The 20843-nt window shown below is 54.5% G+C and overlaps 1 protein-coding gene across 1 annotated transcript; it reads right to left on the bottom strand.

The window, feature by feature from the left end:
- Positions 1 to 1069: 1069 nt before the first annotated feature.
- On the bottom strand, positions 1070 to 7624 carry GPR37L1 (G protein-coupled receptor 37 like 1). The gene is made up of 2 exons (XM_060644097.3): positions 6856 to 7624; positions 1070 to 4082 (listed from the first exon to the last, which is right to left on the bottom strand). The coding sequence occupies exons 1-2, from the start codon at positions 7483 to 7485 to the stop codon at positions 3270 to 3272; spliced, it is 1443 nt and encodes a 480-aa protein (XP_060500080.2). The 5' UTR covers positions 7486 to 7624; the 3' UTR covers positions 1070 to 3269.
- Positions 7625 to 20843: the final 13219 nt, after the last annotated feature.

Below are 20843 nucleotides of genomic sequence, written 5' to 3'. Positions count from 1 at the left end.
GGAGCCTACTTCAGATTCTGTGTCTCCCTCTTTCTCTGCCCCTCTCCTGCTAGTGCTCTGTCTCTCAAAAATAAATAAATGTCCAAAAAAAAAAATTTTTTTTTTAAAAAGAAAGAAATGACTTGCCTGGAAAAGCAGTTCCCCTTTACCAGAGGAGTTGGAGGAAAGAATGTGGATGGAATTAGGCAAATGGAGTGAAGTGGTTTTAAGGTGTCTTCTAGCTCCTAAGAAATAGGAAACGTGCACCCTGGTTAAGGAGGCTGAAGGTGGGACCAGGCTGCCCCCGTGCTCTCCTGGCTGCAGAGGTGGCAGGAGTTGCCCTTGGCCTAGGAGGCTGGAGAGGCCTGATGGTCACTCATGTGGGGAGCAGGACGGGGCAGGTGTCAGGGCAGACCTGCCTTTCCCGGTCCTGAATCCCCCGATGAGGGGTGACATTGGAGGTTAGACAGGATGAGCTGCTTACCAGCAAGCAGGCATCATCCTACCACAGTGGCTGCACGCAGCAGGTGCCTAATAGGACCCAAAGAATTTGTGGAAGTTGGACCGGGAACAGACTGTGCGTATATATGTAAATCATCGTTCGGGGCCCTTTCAAGTCCCAAAGCCTGGATGAGTTTTGAGAGTACCCTGGCAAGCCTAGTCTGTAGTACTAGAGAATTCATTTCCCAAAAGGAAGGAAGAAAAGGTGCCAGGCGTCATGCCACGTGCTTTATATATCTTGTCTCGTTTAATGACTGTAGTCCTCTGTGAGAGAGGGGTTGTTCCCATTTTACAGATGAGGAAACTGAGAGGCTCAATGACCACGTCCGGTCCCATTGGAGGGAGGTGATTCTCAATGCAAAGTGCTCGTGCTCTCTGCCCCCCACTCCCAGCTGAAGGGGGAGGCTCCGTGGATTGCCCTCTCCCCCCCACCTGGCCTCGGGGTCTGAGGGCTGGTCTAAAGTCTGCCCCGAGGGGGAGGGAGAATGTCTGTGCTGCCTCTGAGCATCCCAGCTCAAATCCACCACCTGCCAGTGTGCCAACCCGCCCCCCCACCAGCAGCCTGGGACCCCTGAGCAACAAACGCCACATTGTTCCCCCAGCTGGCCCAGGCCGGAGGGACAGTGGCTCTTTCCCAAGGCCCTGCTGGCCTGCTGACTAATCTTGCAAGCCATTCACGTTGGCAGGCATGGAAGGCGGGGCTGGTGGCAGGGCCTCGAGACACCATCTTCCCCCTCTCATCAGCCCTGAGCTGGCCAAGCAACAGGAGGGAGAAGCAGGGGTGGGGGGGTGCCTTCTGGAAAAGTCCCCCCAAACAGGATGTCAAGGTGCCCCCTCCCCTGCCCTCAGCCTTCCATCCTCGGCCCTCTCCCCGTGCCAGACTTCACCTCAGTTCACCCCGGGCCCCCTCCCTACATCCCATAGGAAGCTACTGGTGCGTCTAGAACGAGGGTGGGGACGGGGGTAGAGAGGGAGTTGGGCGGGGGTGGAGAAAATGGCCCCCGTATCCTCAGTGCCGCAAGCCTGCCTTTGGCTCCCTCTCCAACCTGCCCCCCGCCCACCCATCTTAAGTTTCTACGGACACAGCTGAGGGCTTCGGTCACTGTGGCAACAGGTCTGCTGAGAAATGGGTGGGTGTCACTCCCCAGCACAAAGAGTGTGTGCATGGCAGCTCTATCACTTAGCAACGGCCTCCCTCTCTCTTGGCGTCACCCGTCCTGGGGGTGGGTGCCAGGAAGAGAGAACAAGGCCATTAAGATCCCCAAGAGAGGGGGGGAAGGAGGCTTGGGTCGGGGCCGGGCTGAGGCCAAGGGGTGTGGGTGGGGTGGTCAGAGGAGAAAGGAGCCCAGTGCACTCAGCAACCTCTGTCCCTCATCATCCCTTCCGAGGCCCCGTGCAGATGTTTTAGGTGGATCTGGTGGGCAGAGGTCGCCACTGGGACCCAGAGCTGCACTTGAGACAAAGCTGGGCTTAGGAGGCAGGGAGTGATTTGTGGCCTAGGCCGAGGTGTCCCTTCTGGTTGAGCTTGTGCCAGCTCCTCGAGGCCCAAACAGGGTTAAGGGGGGCTGTGGAAGGACCCCAGAGGGGTACCTGGCGGAAGTGGGACACCCGGGGCAAGACCGGCGGGAGGAGCTGAGGGGTTTCTGGGGGCACAGGACGGAGCTCTGGCTGCCAGGGAGGGGTGTGGTGGGGGCAGGGTGGGGGCAGACCGGGAGCAGGCAGCTGGGCCGTCTACGGGCAAAACAGTCTGTTCTAAGAAACTGAAAAAGAGCAGCTCTCAGAGTCAGAGAGGCTGGAAGGCCCCAGGCTCACCGAGCAAGGCTGCTGGTTTCTCTAAAATGGGGGCTTTGTGGAGGAGGAGGAACAGAGTGGGGGCTCCAGAAGAGATAAGTTTGGCGCCTTTTGACTTCCCAAGGATGCTCGGGCTCAGGCTAGGACAAAGACTTAGCACTCCACCTCCCAAGCCCTTCATCCACTCTGCCCCTCAAAAGCCGTAGGGCCATAAGGCTGGGCAGGACATCAGCCACAGGCCATAAAGGGCCAAATGCGGCCGGGAGGAATCCCCCCAGGGCGCCACCTGTCCTGGAGAAGGGCCAGGTGCATCCGGGCACTGTCAGGATGTGGCACAAGAAACTCCAGTGGGCACAGGGATAGTTCTACCTAGTTTATTGTTTTTGAAGAAGGGCCTTCTACAAGGGAGTACCTACCACGGGGCGGATGGCGGCGGGGCAGGGGCGGGGGGAGGGGGGATTGGCACAGGGCAACCCAGGAGATGTCAGAGAAGGAAGAAGAAAGAGAGAGAAATCCTCCGGAAGAAGAGAAGGTGCCGGGAGGAGGAGATGTCTAAGGCTAGGGCAGACCTGGTCCAGAGAAGAGCCAGGCAGGACTGGCCCCCAAAAGGCCCCCTGTTCTAGGATGAATGAGAGTCAGCAGGCAACGCTTAGAGAAGAGCCAACTAAAGTACAGCAGATTCCAAGACAGAGGCAGGTGAAGTTCTGGCTCCCAGCTGGGGGACTGAGAGTTTCTAGGCAGTTCTAAGGACCTGGAAGCATTACCACCCACCGAGGACAGGGCTGGGAGACGCCAAGAGACAGCCGGGAAAGGCCCTGCTGGGGGAAGGGGCTTTGGCACACCCGAACCCCCACAAGAGGGACCAAGTCCACCTCTAGACAGCAAGACGGGCAGAGAAGCAAGACCTATGGGGCCAGAAACACCAGACACAGGCTGGGGGGCACCCGCCCTGCCCCACCTGGCCCCTGCTCCCGCGCCCCCCCACCCCCACCCAGGCCTCAGCAAGGCGTGCCCAGGGGCAGGAGCGGGGGCGACTCCCTGGGCTTGTGGAAGTAGATGGAGGAGGGCAGCTCGGTCTTGAGCTTGTTGTCCGAGCCGCTGGCGGCTGAGGCCTCCGAGGCGCCACCACACTCGGCACAGCAGCAGCAGCAGCAGCCCAGGAAGGCCTGGCCCAGCGGCCTGCAGATACACAGGAGGAGCACGGGGGTGATGGCTCCCTTGAAGAAGATGGAGAACTGGTTGATGAGGCCCAGGAGGTCCAGGGTCTGGCGAGTCAGCTCAGTGGACAGGTAGGCCACCACGATGTTGCAGACGTTCTCGGGGAGGGTGCAGAGGGCGTAGACCACGGTCAGGCCCACCACGGTGCTGTTGAGCTGGCTCTCGCACTGCTCGTGTTTGCCTGCCCGGCACTCCGGCTTCCTCCTGGGAGGGCTCCGCACCCGCCACGTCACCAGCTGGCAGGTGACGGTGAAGAGGATGGGCAGGCAGAAGTAGCAGCCAAAGTACCACCACATGCGGGCGTTCTGGTAGGTCATCACCAGCGAGTAGAGGGACTCGGGCAGGCTGGCCGAGGGTTTCATGATGCATGAGTCCACAGTGCCCGTGGCGGGGGCAGGCTCCTGCGACAGCTGCCACAGCAGGAGCTCGGGCACAGCCAGGACCATGGAGCCCACCCAGATGACAGCCAGCTTGGCCAGGATGGACTGGCACCGCTCGATGGGCCTCACCTTTGGCAGGGTGCTGGTGGCCACATGGAAGCGGTCGATGCCCAGGGCGCAGAGGCTGAAGGTGGTGACTCCCAGGGAGGAGACCTGTGGGCAAAGGTGTAGAGGAGGAGAGAAGCACGTGGTCAAACCCAGGAGGCGGGAGGAGGCCTGGGTTTCTGGCTCAGATGGGAAACTGGGTGGTAAGTGTAGAAACAACAGTAATGACAACCACCATTTAGTGAGTATTTTCCGCGAGTCAGGCACTTGACGTACGTCGCCACATCCTTGCAGCCAACCATCGTACAGACGAAGAAACTGGCTCGGGCAGGATGAGTGACTAGGTGGATGGCAGAGTTGAGATCCACACACAGACGGGCCCGACTCTTTCCACCCTGCTTCTTTGCCTCTTGGGCTAGGGAATGAATGGCCTGGGTCCCACAGACCCATATGCTCTCTGAGAGACTCTGGAATATCTTCCCTAACGAAGAATCAAGACAAAGACATAGCAGTTCTGGGTCTTTGTGGGTCCTTCCATCCCCAGATCCCATTATTCCATTATGTGCCTCAGGTGAAAGGTTTTTGAAACATGGCTCAGTCACACACACACACACACTCTCTCTCTCTCTCTCTCTCTGTCTCTTCATCCTATCCAAGAAAGCTAGGGGCCTGGCTGCGGGAGGAAGCAGCCTTCCTCCAAAACAGCCTGGGCCCACCCTCCCTGATGCTATTCATTGAGCACACAGGAAAATCACCCTGTGAGCCAAGAGAGAGAAGCCCGAGCAGCAGGGGAAGAAAGTGCCAGAGAGAAGAGAGGAAGAGGAGAACCCTCCCAAGCTATCAGATGATGCTCAACCACACTCAGGGATTGTGCTCAGATCCCCCCTTCTGTCCAAATTCTTCCCTCTTCTGGCTGGGGGAACACAATCTCTGGCTCATTAGCACAGCCACCAAGTGATCTTTGTGAGAACCGGTACCCCCCACCCCCCACTCCCTTGGCAAGGGAGCCCGGGCCTGCGGAAGAGCAGCCTTGGGGCTTGGACAAAACCAAAAATAACACACACAAAAAAATTCCAAGTTGCCTTCTCCTGCTCCCTCCTGCGGGCCCTCCTAAGATCCCCCCTACGGAAGGGTTCTGGGACAGGGTATTTTTCCCTCAACTCCTCCCCATCACCCAGCCTAAAGGGGGGCTCTGTCAGCTCATGAACCATCTCCTTCCTCCAGGAGGTGTGGAGCGGGTGGCCCAGGAGGTTGTGAGCCACAGCCTAGGTATTAAGTATGTTGAGACCCGCAGTCAGGCAGGGCAGGCTTTCGTGCAGACAAGAGTTCACATGCGTCTGCCCTCCTCCTCTCCTGCTCTTAGACCCTCCCTGGTGAAACCCAGCACTTACTGAATTATTTTAATTCTAAGGACTTTGTCGATATTTCCCATTTAATCCTTCAAGAATTCATTCAAATAGTTATTATTATTATTCCCAACTTATAGAGAGGAAAACTGAGGTTCAGACAGATTAAGCAGACCTAGGTCACTCAGCTAGTGAGGGGCAAAGCCTGGTTTCTAATCTAGTCCTCTTGCCCAACCTTTCACAGCGCACCTGGGTCCTAAGCCCCAGATGATAACGAAGATGCCGGGGCTAGCCCCAACCATAGGGCCTTCTGTCAGGTTTGGGTACCTTTGGGCCACGGTGAGGCGGTCTCCCTGGGTCGGGAAGGACACAAAGGGCTGCCCCAACTGCTGAGCCTCAGTCTGTCCAAATATGAAATCATCACTAATATACAGTGAACTGGGGACCGAGTTGGGAACAGAACCTACGTCCAGACGCCTGATCCTGATTCCTTCTCCACTCCGGCAAGCCACTCACGTCCCACAGCATCATCCACTCTCGAGAGGAGCAGCAGCCTTCATGGGGAGGCCACAGCTACTCCAGTCCTCATTAGTAGCCTCCCTCCCGCCCCGCCCGTAGCCAAAATTTAAAAGGCTGCTCGCTTATTTTGTGCCCCTATATAGACACAGTGGCCTTGCTGTGTCTCACATAAATGCACATATATTGGTATATTTTTGTAATGTTTGGGTTAGGCTCTCTGTGTAGGATCTATACATCCATCATCACTCATGTGCCTGTCATTAGGTGGGAGTTCCCAGAAATGAGGTTGGTGATATATTTTAGAATTGTAGAATAAACCCACCAGTGGGGCCATCTGGTCTACACCATGGTGGGGCAATAAGCAAATTGGACAGGACATGTGACCTGCCCCAGTGATACCCGGTATGTCAGAGACATAAGTTGACATTAAGCCCCTCGCCCCCAGGCTCTAGCATCCAGAACTAGGTCTTCCCTTTTAGAGAGGGATGACAATAGTCACAGTAAGGAAGGGACTTTCCTTCTGGCGTTTGCGTTCAAGGGGAGTAGATACTGACTTGACCTGGGGGAGCTGCAGAAGCCTGGAATCTCCCTTTACATACTGCTTAGGGAAGCAGGATATTCAGAAGTCAATACCTTGTGGGTGCAGGGCAGCGGCAGTGGCAAAAAGGGAGAAAAAGGAGACACACAGCCGACGGAGCAATTTCTGCGGTGGAAAGACGGAGGGGGGTTAAGGCAGGGAGGGGACAGCTCAGAGTAAAGAGAAAGGGGGAGAGATCTGCCTCGAGGCTGCTCCTGAAGTAAGAGACCAGGCTGAGGCTGGCCCCCAGGGCTCCCACACACCTTCCTGCACCCCCTAGATGCCTTGGTTTCCCTGGGAGCCAATACCGCATTTGTCTCCTTGCCCAAATTGGAGGAGAAGCAAGACGGAGCTCTGGGCCTCTGGGGTCCCGCACACCCACATGTCCCACTTCCGACAGCCTGACGGATTGCAGCCCCAGAGCTGGACACACACTCACCTCCATGAAGGGCACGGCCCGGCAAGAAACGTCTCCCAGCAACCTCTGCTTGGTGATCTCATTGAAGATAACAACAGGGAGGCAGAAAAAGAGGACCAGAAAATCCCAGAGGGCCAGGCTCGCGAGGATAGAGTTCCAGGCACTCTTCAGGTAGTAGCTGTGCCACACGATGCACATGACCGACAGGTTACCCACGATGCCCACAGCGAACAGCACCAGGGCCAGGAGCATGATGGCATAGGCACTGTAGGAGCTCTCGGTCACCGGGTACAGGGGGTTCTGAATCTGCAGCCTCTGACCCGGCGTCCCCGTCAGATTGCCCCGAGGCTCCCGCCTGCCTCCTGGGCTGCCCCCGTCCTTGTCTGGGTTGGGGCTGGTGGCCACCAGGGCCTGGGTGGGCTGCAGGCCAGCAGGGTGGATGGGCCGCGGGTACTCGGCCCACTCCTCGGGCACATACTGCTGCACCTCCCTGGCCTCGTCATCCTCAGTGCCTCTCTTGGACCGGCTCTGCTGCTCCTGGGCCTCGGCTCTGTGCCCGCCCGAGTGCAGGGCGGCACCCCCAGACACTCTGCTCAGCCCCGCGGCCAACACCACAGCAAGAGAGACGGCCAGCGGCCACGGCCACTGCATGGCCGGACGAGCAGGAGGCAGCTGCCCCACGAAGAGCAGGTGAGAGAGAGGGGTCCAAGCGCCGGGCTGACCGGAGAGAGGCAGCTGGCCGCTTGGTCCGCCTCCAGTCAGGCGTCTGGCATCACCAGCCTGCTCCAGTGGACCCGAGCTGCTCCCTCCCACCCCGTTGGCCAGGGGCCGGGCAAGGCCCTCTGCTGGACATAGAGCATTCATCTTGCCCTCCAGGACACTCCTCCTCGGGCCCCACAGGGCAACGGCAGGTCAGACCTGCAGAGGCCTCAGAGGCCACCTGCTCCCAGCCTCTGAAGAGAAGGCTGGAGCCCAGAGAGGGGACGTGGCTGGCCTAGGGTCCCACGGTGTGGAGGGGCAGACCGGGGACTGGAACCCAGGCCTTCACACTCTGCCTCGGGAGGCAATGCTCAGGCAGCTCCTACGTTTGAAACTGTCATTTATTGAACACTCCCTAGATCCTAGCACTCAGCTGACGAACACTCACAACAGCTCTATGGGGTAAATGCTATTATCACCCCTTTGCAGGCTTTCAGTCACGTACCGGCATAGCTGATACACGGCAGAGCCAGGCCCAGGACCCGGATCTGACTCCAGAGCTCTGAACTCAACAAGCGCAACTCCATCCGCCTGCCTTCTAACCACCCGAACTCCTCGCGGAAAGCAAAAAATCAAAATCGAAAAACGCATTCTGATCCAGACACGAGATCACGAGATGGATGGACATTTGCAATGACCAGTATTTACTGAGCACCTGCTATGCTCCAGACAGTCAGAAAACAAATACGTAAAAGACCTCTGCCACCAAGGAGCTTTCAGTCCAGAGGGGGAAAGGGATATGTAAATCAATAATTACAATTCAGTGTGATAGATGCTGTGAAAGGCAAAGGACAAGTCTGAACCCAGAGGAGCCTGGAGGGATCTGGAAGGCCTCCCAGATGAGGGGGCATTTGAGTGCTTCCTGAGAAATGACTGTGAGCCTGCCAGACAGACAGCAGGAGGGAAGTGCTCCCGGCTGAAGACACAGCACATACAAAGGCTTGGCGATGTGACAGTAGGCCACGCACCTGAGAGCCAGCAAGAATGTCAAGGAGGCTGGAATGCAAGGGACTGCAGAGAGAGGGCCTGGGAGTTCGGAACAAGGAGCCTGGACAGGTCAGCAGAGGCAGGGCCAGGAAGGACTTTGTAGGCCAGGCCAAGGAGTTTACATTTATCTGAAAGGCAGTGGACAGTGTTACAAGCTGCTAAGCGGAGGAACAGGGATGTGAGCAGGGTGTTTAGAGGGCTCCCTTATGGGCAGCTGGGGTCACGATAGGCTGGAGCAGGAGGATGCACGCAGGACAGGAGGCAGGGGCAGTCCGGAGGGTGGCAAAGAGCAGAGTGCAGGGAAATGGCCAGCGTCACGGGGCTTTGGCTGTGCAGTGGAGGAGGGACAGGTCAAGGCTGACCCCTGGGCTGGGGTGGACAGCAAGACACTCACCTGTGGGGGGAAGAACCTGGCGTGAGGGTGGGGGAAAGCCTTGACTGAAAGGAATTATCTGCAGTTCATGAGAAAGGCTAGAGCTGGACATGGAGATAGGAGGGTGAAGGTGTGGGTGGGCCAGGGGGCCGGTGAGATCACAGAGCACACAGAGCAGAAGGCGCAGGGTAGAGGAAGGGGTGCAGGAAGAGAATGGAATAAAAACCAGGAGAGGGCAGGCTGCTGTGGTCCCACTCCTCGGAGCTGGAGCAAGAGAAGAACTGGACCGCTGTGGTTGGAGTTGAAAGTCACTTCTGCAGGGGCGCCTGGGTGGCTCAGTCGGTTGAGCGGCCGACTTCGGCTCAGGTCATGATCTCGCGGTCCGTGAGTTCGAGCCCTGCGTCGGGCTCTGTGCTGACGGCTCAGAGCCTGGAGCCTGTTTCGGATTCTGTGTCTCCCTCTCTCTGACCCTCCCCCGTTCATGCTCTGTCTCTCTCTGTCTCAAAAATAAACGTTAAAAAAAAAAATTAATAAAAAGAAAGAAAGTCACTTCTGCAGTCAGCAAACATTAGCCAGGGCCTCGTAGGAGCAGATCAACCTGGAAGTGACTTCCCTGGAAGACTTCCTGACCAGGAAAGCCTCCGTCCTACCCAGAGGGGCCCCAACCTACTGAGCAAAAAGAGGAATCCCAAGAAAAAAAGGAAGAGGAAAAGGAGAAGAAGAAAAGAAAAGACTGGCATACCCTCAGAAAAGGTCAGGGAGCATCTTCGGCTTTAAAAATTTTTTTATCTTTCTGGGGCGCCTGGGTGGCTCAGTCGATTAAGCGTTTGACTTCGGCTCAGGTCATGATCTCACGGTTGGTGAGTTCGAGTCCCGTGTGGGGTTCTGTACGGACAGCTCGGAGCCGGGAGCCTGCTTCGGATTCTGTGTCTCCCTCTCTCTCCTCCCCTCCCTGGCTTGTGCTCTGTCTCTCTCTCAAAAAGAAATATAAAAAAATTGTAAAACAAATTCATGACATTTTTATCTTTCTGGCTTCTTACTGTCCACTCTTTCTGTGGGGACAGGAGGCCCAGGTGGCTGCAGGACTGACCTTGTCTGCAGTTCAGAATGTCACAACGAAGCTGCAGAGAAGTTAGGCCGAGGACTCAACTGTCCTCTTTGTTGCCAGCACCCCCTGCCCCCACAGCAGAGAGGAGAGCCGAGGACTCAGGTTCCATATCCTCAGGAAGGGGTGGAAGAAGAGCTGGAGGATGGGTCACCTAGCCCTCAGCCCAAACGTCATGTGGTCTCCCCTTGGACTTGTGGGTTTTGTGTTTTGTTTTGTTTTTTTAAGTTTCTTTATTTGAGAGAGACAGTGCAAGTGGGGGTGAGGCAGAGAGAAGGGAGAGAGAATCCCAAGCAGGCTCTGCACCATCAGCGTGCAACCCGACGCAGGGCTCGATCCCATGAACCGAGAGACCATGACCTGAGCCGAAATCAAGAGTCAGATGCTTAACTGACTGACCGCCACCCGCCCTGCCCCCACCCGCAGGTGCCCCGGAATTGTGCTTTCTTAATCCCACTGCAGAACTGACTCCCGGATCGGCCCCTGAGTGAGTCAGATCCTTCCAAACGCCCATGGCACTCAGGCTGTTGGTGTTGAAACCACCTGCTGCCATGTGATACAGTGATTTTGGTAAATAGAGTCATCACACATATCATCACCATCATTCACTGAGCATTCAGGAAGTGCCAGACCCTGTGCTAAACACTCGGTAGAATTATCATACTTATCTCTACATTATTACCCCGGGCTCAGAGAGGTAAAGTAACTTGTCCAAGCATGCATAGCTCATGGGATCCAAATGCAAGTTTGCCCAACTCCAAAGCTGAAACTCTGAACCACTCTGTGGTGTAACCTTACAGAATTTTTATCCAGGAGGAGACCCTAAGGATGATCTACACCAGCTCTCTTATTTTTCAGAAGTGGACACTGAAATCCAGAGAAGTCAAGGCCAGGCCCTGATCCCCAGTGCTCCATGGTCAGGCATGTGCCAACACAGTGTAGACCTCAGCACTGGGCTGGCCTGTGGTGAGCTGGGAAATTGTTAGCCCTCAGCTCCTTTCTTATACTCATGAATATGCCTCATTGTAACACAGAGTGTGCCTTGCACAGAGTAGGGGCTCAAGAAACACTGACCAGTTGAAAGACACCCCCCCCCCCGCCCCCCCTTCTGTTGGTCCTGAGCTTCCTTGGGTCTGTTAGGACAGTTGGAACATCAGAAGCCACTAGGTGGAACCAGATGTCCAGTGATGGAAGTGAAGGCAGGCCTCTCCCTTCCATCCTACCGACCCCACCCTGCCCAAGCCCGGTCCGCAGACTTTCTGCAGAGGTCTGAAGAGGCAGTCTGATGACATGACTGGGTGCATTCCCAGGGGCTGATACCAAGGGGGATGGTGTCTCACTTATCCCCTACCTACCGTTTCACCCCACCCCTCCTGAGGGCACCCAACAAAACCCCCCCAGAGATGCTCTTCTCCCTTCTCTGCTTCTGCTTCAGGGGAGTCTTCTCCTCGGACCAGCCAGAAGCACCTCCCTGATTCATTAAGCATACCAAGCAGAAGACAAAGTCTTCCCTAGCCCTTAGGAATGCCTCTCCCTGATTCCAGGAATTTCCCATTCTTCTCCCTGGGAATTTCCCCAGTGCTGGCAGAAAAGGTAGTTAAGTGGGACAGGGTAGAAGAGAGAGGGCTGGGACTGTCCCATGGCAGTGAATGAGGTAAGAGCCTCTGGGCCGCCGTGGAAGTGCCACCCTGGAAAATAATAGGAGCTAATATATTGCTGAGTGAGTTCCATGCATCATGCATTCTCCATGAAGAGTATATTCTGGAACTAGGCTGTCTGGATGTAACTCCTTAAACGGCTCTATCACTTACTAGTTGTGTGTGTGTGTGTGTGGCTTTGGTCAAGCACTTAACCTCTCTGTGCCTCAGTTTCTTCATCTGATACTAACAAGCTTGTCGTGGAGATTAAAGGAGTTCATTTGTGTATGGTAAGTACTGTGTATGTGTTAGTGGGCGTGGTACCTCATTTAATTCTTGCCACGACCTTAGAAGCAGGATGCTATTCTCTCCATGGTACAGATTTGGAAACTGCAGCACAGAGAGGCAGGAGGCAGACGAAGAGGCAGGGAGGGCAAGTGTTGAGACAGGTCTCCCCGCTGCCGGGTTCTCGGCCTGAATAGGGACTTCCCTCTGGCCTGCAGCTGGCACCAGACTAGGGGCAGGGGAAGTGTAGACACTTCTGACCCCAATGGGTCCCACTGGGCCAGTTCTCCATGCTCTGGGCTCCTGGGCCCAAGGGGCACGGCGGGCTTACTCTGGAGGACAGGCCACAAATGGGAAAGCGTGTTTTCTCAGGGAATCCGAGACCTGGTCCCAACTCTGCCATGAGCTAGCCCTACTGTAATATCAATAATCAAGCATTCATTTATTTTACAAGTACTTCTTAAGCACCTACTATGTGCCAGGCATTATCTCAGATACTCAGGAATCAGTGGACAACACAGGCATGACCTCTGCCCTCCTGAAATTCCCATTCGAGTGAAGGAGGCAGGCACTGAAAAAACCAACCCCCACCCAACATAACTATGAATTGTGAGGACAAGGAGGAAAAGAGGAGGGTGCCATCGTGTCACGGAACCTCTCTGTCCTCCCGTTTTCTCCTTGGGAAAAGGTACGGAGTATTATCTAGGACCTAAGAATTCTATTGCATTGAAATACGGGCATTGTAAAGGCATTGTAAAAAGGTAAGACCTCAGAGGGCAGTGGGTGGCTCAGTCGGTTAAGTGCCCAACTTCGGCTCAGGTCATGATCTCAAAGTTCTTGGGTTCAAGCCCTGCAGTCAGCACAGAGCCCACTTCAGATCCTCTGTCTCCCTCCCTCTGCCCCTCCCCCACTTGTGCTCTCTATCAAAAATAAATAAACACTTTTTTAAAAAGGTAAGACTTTGGGGCTCCTGTGTGGCTCAGTCAGTGAAGTGTCCAACTCTTGGTTTTGGCTCAGGTCATGATCTCAGGATTCGTGAGACTGAGCTTTTTGAGCCCTGTGTAGGTCTCTACACCGTCAGTGCAGGTGCTTGGGATTCTCTGTCTCCCTCTCTTTCTGCCCCTCCCCCGCCTCTCTCTCAATAAATAAACATAAAAAAAATTATTTTTAAAAGGCAAGGGGCTCCTGGGTGGGTCAGTCGGTTAAGCATACAACTCCTTTTTTTTTTTTTTTTCTTTTAAGCATTCAACTCTTGATATCAGCTCAGGTCGTCATCTCACCGTGCGTGGGATTAAGCCCCACGTCAGGCTCTGCGTTAGTACCATAGAGCTTGCTTGGGATTCTCTCTTTCCCTCTCTCTCTCCCTGCCCTTCCCCTACTCTCACTCTCTCTTTCTCTCTCAAAATGAATAAATAAACTTAAAAAAATAAATTAAAAATTGTTTCAAAGGTAAGACTTCTACAATAATATATCTCAGTGGTTCACTAATACCGGCAAACTTAATTTGAATTACATGTTCTCAAGCCCCACCCTGACCTGCCCAGTCAGAAACTCTGGAGGTGGGATCAGTGATCCATGTTTTAGCAAATCCTGCCAAGGATTCTGGTGCAGGCTGTACTTGGAGAATCAGCAGGTAAGTAGTCCCAGTGATGGGGGGGGGGGGGGGGGCGGGGGGGGAGGGGGAGCGGGGGGGGGGGAGGGAGGAAGGGAATGTCTCTCTGTAAAGCCTCCAGGCTGTGCTTGTAGAGGGGGCAGGGGGATGGAACACTGGCCCTGAGGGGCTCCCAGATCACAGACTCACTGAACTCTGGTATCTTCCTGGCTGCTTCCTCAGCACTAGGCTTTCAGTAGATGTTTGATATATGTGTTTAAGAACAAAGAAGGGGAGGGCGTGCCTGGGTAGCTCAGTTGGTTAAACATCTGACTCTTGGTTTCAGCTCAGGTCATGATCTCATGGCTTCATGGGTTCGAGCCCTGGGTCGGGCTCTGTGCTAGCAGTGTGGAGTCTGCTTGGGATTCTCTCTCTCTCCGTCTCTCTCTCTCTGCCCCTCCCCTGCTTGTGCTGTCTCTCTCTCAAAATAAATGAATAAACTTAAAAGAATTTAATTAAAAAAAAAAAAGAACAAATAAATGGTAAGCAGAGGCATAAAACTACTCACCAAATCCTACTTGTTCTGTGATACCAAAATCCCCAAATCCCTTCAACGGGGGTGGGAAGGTGAGGAAACCTCTGGCTTTCTCAACAAAAGGAAGCCTTCCAACCATCCCCAGATGCTCCTTTCCTTGGGGCATCTCTCTCTACTGCTCCCTCCCAGCCGTGGCCGCCGGCTCCCCCAGAATGCCATGTTCCAGACACATCTCACCTTTCCTTACTCCTCTGCAGCACAGCTGAAGCAAGCTGGGAGTGTTCAGACTCGAGGAAAGGTTTGGGATGCCACACTGATAGAAGCGAGCTAGTTGCAAGGAATCCGACAATCTGGCCAGCAAGATTCTACCTTCCAGATCCCAGATCACCTTCACTGTGGCTCCCAGCAGGCAGCCAGTACCAGGAGCTCAGTATAGACACTACTCTCCTCCAGGGATGATCAGTCATCTCTGGCTTACCTAGACCACCCTCTGGGTTAGGGTTCCCCCCATCAGGATGCTTTCAAGATCAGCCTAACTTTCAGGAGCCAACTGGTTGGCCCCATCAGAATAAAATCCCAAATTTTTACATAGTGTAGAAGGGGCGTAAGTAGCGTTGGATTTGTTTAACAAATGTGTATTGAATGCCCACTATGTGCCAGACATAATTAATGCGCAAAAGCACTTGTCATTAATGAACGAGCCATTCTTTGAAACCCTGTACCATTCAAGGCAGCCTGTTCCCATTTTAGATGCTGTAATAAGGTGGAAGTTGCTTCTTTATTAGAAATGTGATTCCAGGAGCTCCTGGGTGGTTCAATCAGTTAAGCGACTGACTCTTGATTTCGGCTCAGGTCATGATCTCACAGTTCATGAGGTCAAGCCCCCGCATCAGGCTCTGCACTAACAACGCAGAGCCTGCTTGGGATTCTCTCTCCCTCTCTCTGTTCCTCCCTGCTTGTGCTCTCTCTCTCCCTCTCTCAAAATAAATAAATAAGCTTAAAAAAAAAAGGAAATGTGATTCCCAAAAGACCCACCCATTGGTTCTGGATCTGTCCCCTGGAGGAGATGGATCACACACACACACACACACACACACACAGCAGACATAAAATCAACCCCATAAGGTGTGTGAAGACCAGCAGAACAAGAGTGCTCGAGGGCAGTCAGCAGATCTGTGATGAGTCAAAGAAGGCTTCCTAGAGAGAAGTCTTACAAGGGATTTCTTCTGGAGCAGGGTCTGGAGGGATGTGAGGGAGCTGGTTTCGCAGAAAGGAGGTGGGGCAAAATTTCCCAGCAGGAAGGTGGGGAGAAATGTTTGATCCCAGGCAGATCCAGCCTGCTGGGTGAAGCAGAGTATCACCCAGCTGGATGAGAGAACCCGGCCCTGGAATCACAAGACCAGGCAATTGAGGAGCCGAGCAGCAGTGGGGTGAGGCTGAAGGAGCCTGGAAACCCTCAGAGGGCAATCCTCTGTCTGCTCCTCCCCAGGTGATCCCAGGCACGAGGGCACCTAAGTCCCTGACACATGGGGCTGTTCCCTAAGAGACCTCTACCCGGATTCTCTTCCCTGGGCAGCTGCACGAGCAGGCTGGAGGGCTCTCTGGAGCCTGGGACCTGGTTGGGATAAAATCTTAGGGGAGAGCCAAGCCCCAGGCTGTGACGATTAGGGGTGTGGCTGCGACCGGGGCAAGCGGGGAAAGCCGCTGAAGTTTCTGTTTAAATAGCGACTGTCTCTGGGAGATAAATCAAGCTCTAGACACAGTTCAGTTTCAGGGTCCTGCCCCCCACTCCTCCTCCCCGAGCTGGCCCCCGAGCCCCTTGCCCTCAGGTGCTGGCTCTGGTGGCCATCTCCTCTCCTACACCCCACACTACACAGCCTCAGGGCGGCCAGGCGAGAACAAGCCGATTATTCATTGCCAGGTGCCCTGGCCATGTCCTTTCTGCTTTCTTGCCCTGATGTCCTGACACAAGCTGCCAGACAGAGCTCAGCACAAAAGAATGCAGAGCCAAGGAGGAGGGGTTAACCCTTCCCTGGGCAGCATTCAGGGCGCTGTTGGGTAGGTGTTGAGGGAAAAGGCAGCTGAACTTCTACTTTTCTTTCTTTTTTTCCTTAAGAAGGCTCCAGGCCTAACATGGGGCTCAAACTCACAACCCTGAGATCAAAAGTCACATGTTCTACCGACTGAGCCGGCCAGGCGCCCCTGAACTTCTACTCTTGAGCCCAAGAGCGGCACCATCTTCCTCTCTTTCTCTGGGGTTGGTGGATTGTCTTGAACATAGCATGAAATTAGCTTCACACAAATCACTATTTCTGCAGTTCCTAACCATAGTCTTGGGCAAGCCGCTCAACCTGTCTGAGCCTCAGTTTTCCTGACTGTAAATGAGAATAGTAACAGAAACTTCAAAGGGTTCTTCTGAACATTGAATTATATAAGTAAAGTGACATTCTTGACACAAAGTGGGTTTTCAATAAATGTCACTTATTTATTCCTTCCTCTCTCCCTTTATTTCTTCCCTCTCCATTACACGTGCCTCATCCCCTGGCCCCCACTAAATGAACTCATCCAGTGACTCTGCCTTTGTGCTCACTATGTGAAGCCCCCTGGAATCTTCATGTCCTGAAGCCTCTGGCCCTGCTCTCCAACCAGCCTGGCAGTGAAGCCCTGAGTCGGATTGCTGGGGAATTCGCGCCAGGCTGCCAAGATCTTGGAGTCCAAGGGACCCTGGAATGAGATTGAGGGTTTCCTTCTCCTAGGGTGACAAGTTTACCCTATGCCCACCTTAATCATTCTCCAAGATTGGGGTGGAGAAGAGGCAGAGAATGCTTCAAAGGGAGGAGGACAAAAGTCCTTGTCTGCACCTCCCTGTAGGATCGATGGAGGAAATTCCCCCAAATTAGCAAATGAGGCTAAGGACAGACTAGAGACCCCACCCCAGTTGGGCTTGTCTAGCCCTGGAATTGCAGCCAGCCTGTTCCCCGGAACTAGCAGGCCAAGCTGGCTGTCCAAGATCTCGGATGAGACTTGACCCAGGGATGGATAGAATGATTTCTCGCCACAGGCAAAACCCCTCCCACCTCTGGCTGTCCTTGGCTACAGAGGTCAAATCTTCCCCTTCTGAATCCTCCTGGGATTCGTGCTTTTTCTTTCCTATCTAAACTGGTGCAAAAGTCCTGCAGTCCAACCGGACTTCCTCATGGTTTTGCCTGAATTGGGGTCCTGTGACCAAGGGAGCTGAGATGGGAAGTCCTTTGCTGCAGCCCCCCTACATGGGGACAGACTGCAGGGAGGCAAGGGCCTGGTTAACCTCTGGCTCCCCAGTACCTAACACAGCCCCCGACAGAAAGAATGCACTTCATACATATTCACTGTTTTTGTTCTTAGCCTGGCTGTGTGGAGGGTGTGATAGTCTTCAGTTAAGGCCAGGCCTAGGAGCTCAGCACTTGCAACAAAAGCACCCCGCCTCTGGAGGGCTTGAAAATGTGTGGATTTCCTCTGATGCCTCCTCCAGGGTTACCCTGAAACAGATCATCCCCATCTCCTTCTGTCGAGGTCCCTCTAGCACACAGCCCTGAGCTCCAGTGTCTATTATCCTACAACAGCTCTTTGGCTCGGCCATTTGTCCCACGTCAGAAATGACAGGAGATCCCAGACCTCTCAGCACTTGGGCAGGTTCCAAGGTAGGAAGATTGGGAAGAAAATACATTGCCCCTTCCCCAGGTCTTCTTCTGGGCATGTCTGACCCATCACTGCCACTTAGGAGGCACCCATTTAGGATATCCTCCGGGGTGGGCCCACGAGGCCAAAGTCTGACCTAGCACCCGAAACTATGGCAAGATGCCCTTGCCAATAATAAGCACTGTACCTTCCTTTGGATAGAGAACTCCTCTGGCTGGGCCCCAGCCCTCATCTACCACACTAAGCTTTGCTAGGAGAGCTCTCAGTCCCCTTCAAAGCCCAGTATTCGCAGAAGAACTTGTATGGATGACACCTAGTTGATGTTTTTGTTTGTTTGCTTTTGTTTTTTTTGTTTTTGCAGAGGGTGAGGGTTAGGGTTAGATGGTTCATAGGAAGCTGGCAGCGGACATTGGAGAGACATAGTCAAGTCTGTTGCAATCTCCTGGACCTTTTCTCTTTTGCCAATTCTTTTTTTTTAATTTATTTATTTATTTTGAGAGAGAGAGAGAGCACCAGCAGGTGAGGGGTAGAAAGAAGGAGAGACAGAATCCCAAGCGCTGATGGCACAGAGCCCAATGCAGGGCTGAGTTCGAACGGTGAGATCATGACCTGAGCCGGGATCAGGAGTTGGATACTTAGTGGACTGTGCCACCCAGGTGCCCTCTTTTGCCAATTCTAACCCAGGTGGGTGGCATTTGTGTATATGTCTCTGTACTCAGTATATTCCAGTGTGCATCTCCCTCCGTTTTAGAGTTACAGAGCTCTCCCAAATGCAGCTATATACAGAGATTTACATTTCTTTCTGGAATGGTTGGGGCAGGGGTGTGGCCCAACAGATGGCTAGCAGGTTACAGGTGTGTCTGGCTGAAAAAGGTCTCTGGCCCAGCGCCTCCTGATTGGCTGTCAGCGAGTCACTGTAGTTGGGTTCCTGGAGCAGAGCTAATTGGCTGTCAGGGAGTCGGGTTCATGCCCTGCCTTATCTTTAGAGCCTTCTCCTGCCAGCCTAGACGGACAACGTTCCCTGTATCGGTAATGACGCTCTCAGGCTGCTGACTTCGGGGCAGTGGGACGAGCCCTTTGGGTAGCTTTCCCAGCAGTCCACGGTTTCACCTTGACCTTGCCACGCCCTGACACCTCAAGCCTTCCTTGCCCAGTGGCACCCACCGTGGGGTTGGTTAGAGGGACATGTTTGTTTGCCAGATGGCTGTTACCAGGCAAAGCCACAGAGGGGGCTCCTCAGGTCTGAAAGACTCACCTGAACTGACTGACAACATAACAATGTTTGTGGGTAAACATTCTAGAAAGCGACTACAGACTCTGGGAAAGGCGTCCAGGGAGACAGGCAGGGAAGCGTGGCCATGGTAAGTCAGCAATCTCCTGAGGGTCTGGTAAAGAGGAGGAGAGAGGTGGGGGAAGGTTCTCTGCCCTGACTTTTCAGACACAAGGGATCCCTGGACACGCAGGCCAAGAGAAGCGTGCTATCTCCCAGTCTCAGGTCACGTGCGCACACAGAGCTTCTCACTTTTCCTAGGCTCTTTGTGGGTGTGGCTGGGGCTCGGCCCATAGAGTTATCCCCATGTTTGAGATGGGACACAGCAAGGCCTTGACAGGGATACACGGTGCCCAGGTCACAAGATGGAGAGCAGCAGCCAGCAGCAAACACAGGGACATCCGCCCCAACGTCATTTAGCAAAGCCCTCTTTCCGCCTGGCCAAGGCAACAGCTACAACACTCGGTCCTCCCTTCATGACCACTCGGCTTGGGCACTGGAGCCGGCACCATCAGCTCACATCAGGGCTGCGACTTCTGAGAAACTCCAGGATTTCAACAAATAACCATGAGCTTCCCTATCGCTCCTCCTCCCTCTGTGTAGCTGAGCAGAACACAGTTTTTGTGTCTGGGCGGTAGGGGACAGGGGAGCTGGAGAGGCCTTGGCGGGCCGCTTGCCAGCTCCCTGTGGCTGCCAGGCTGTTAGTGCCCTGGACTCCCAGCTCCTGCCCACCCAGGCTGGCACAGTTGCCATCCAGGGTGCCTGGGCAGAATGCCAGAGGGAATTTTCCACCTGCCTGGCTTTGTTGTCGGCTCTGTGGTCTGGAGCCTGGGCATGGGGAGCGACAGACCTCCTCTTTTCAACCTGGGAAAGAGTTTCTAGGTTGTCTGGGGCGACCTCACACAAGACTGGCCAACTCTTGGCTTGTTCCATGACAGCTGACCGGGTCTCTCTTCTCCTCCTACAGCGAGATGTAGGAGCTTAAGTCGCCACTGCTACTGACACGCACCTGGGTGACCAGAGTGTGCCAGGGTTAGGGGACTTGGCTCACCCAGCTGAGCCCCTGCCTTGTACAGATAGGGATACGAGGCATCTAGAGAGCAATGGACATGACCAAGGTCACAGAGGGAGGTGGTGGCCAAGCCAGGACTCGAAGTCAGGTTTCCAGTCTCACAATCCAGTCTGACCACACCTTCGAATCTTCCCCGCCCCACCCGGAGCTGTCCTCTCCCCTAACCTTGCTGTTCCATGCCACGTTTACTCAGGCTGCCGTGTCCCAGCCCCACTTTCTTTACACACTTTGTCCTCTCTTCTTGACACAGGGTTTGTGGGGCCCGCTTCCCCTCCACACCTCCTCAATGTGAGAAGCAGCTCAGTAGCCCCACCTCCTTCAGGGTTCTCCACCAGCAACTCCACCCACCCCCCCACCCCCGCCTGGGCACCTTGGGGTCAAGGGTGGGGCCAGGACTGCCCTAGGAGTAGCGGGTGAATGACGAATGCTGAAACCACTGATGACCAGGGGAGGCTGGAAGATTCCTGGGGAAGAGATTAGAGGAAGATAGCTGAGGACTCAGCAGCTGGAGGGGGAGCGGGGCGTTGGTGGGGGGGTTGCCTGAAACCTGGGGCCTCTGAGGAGTGGCAGAGCCTCCGAGGCCCGGGAGAGGGGTTGGTGGGCCCCTCAAATCTCTCACTTGGGAGCCCCAAACCCCATCCTGGCCTTGGGCCACCTGAAGGGGTAAGGAGTCAGACAGTGCCCCCCTGTCCCCAGGCCCCATTCTCTCCCGTTGAA

Source organism: Panthera onca, chromosome F1 (genome assembly GCF_046562875.1).
Source record: "Panthera onca isolate mPanOnc1 chromosome F1, mPanOnc1 haplotype 2, whole genome shotgun sequence".
Lineage (NCBI taxonomy): Eukaryota > Metazoa > Chordata > Mammalia > Carnivora > Felidae > Panthera > Panthera onca.
The sequence above is the reverse complement of the archived record's forward strand: the minus strand, read 5'-3'. Positions and strand labels throughout refer to the sequence as shown.

Bases quoted from the DNA above. Each gene is read 5' to 3' on its own strand.
- GPR37L1 (XM_060644097.3), bottom strand. From the start codon at position 7,485: ATGCAGTGGCCGTGGCCGCTGGCCGTCTCTCTTGCTGTGGTGTTGGCC. The intron at 4,083-6,855 runs GTGAGTGTGTGT...CTTTGCCCACAG, and splicing joins GGGCCGTGCCCTTCATGGAG to GTCTCCTCCCTGGGAGTCAC.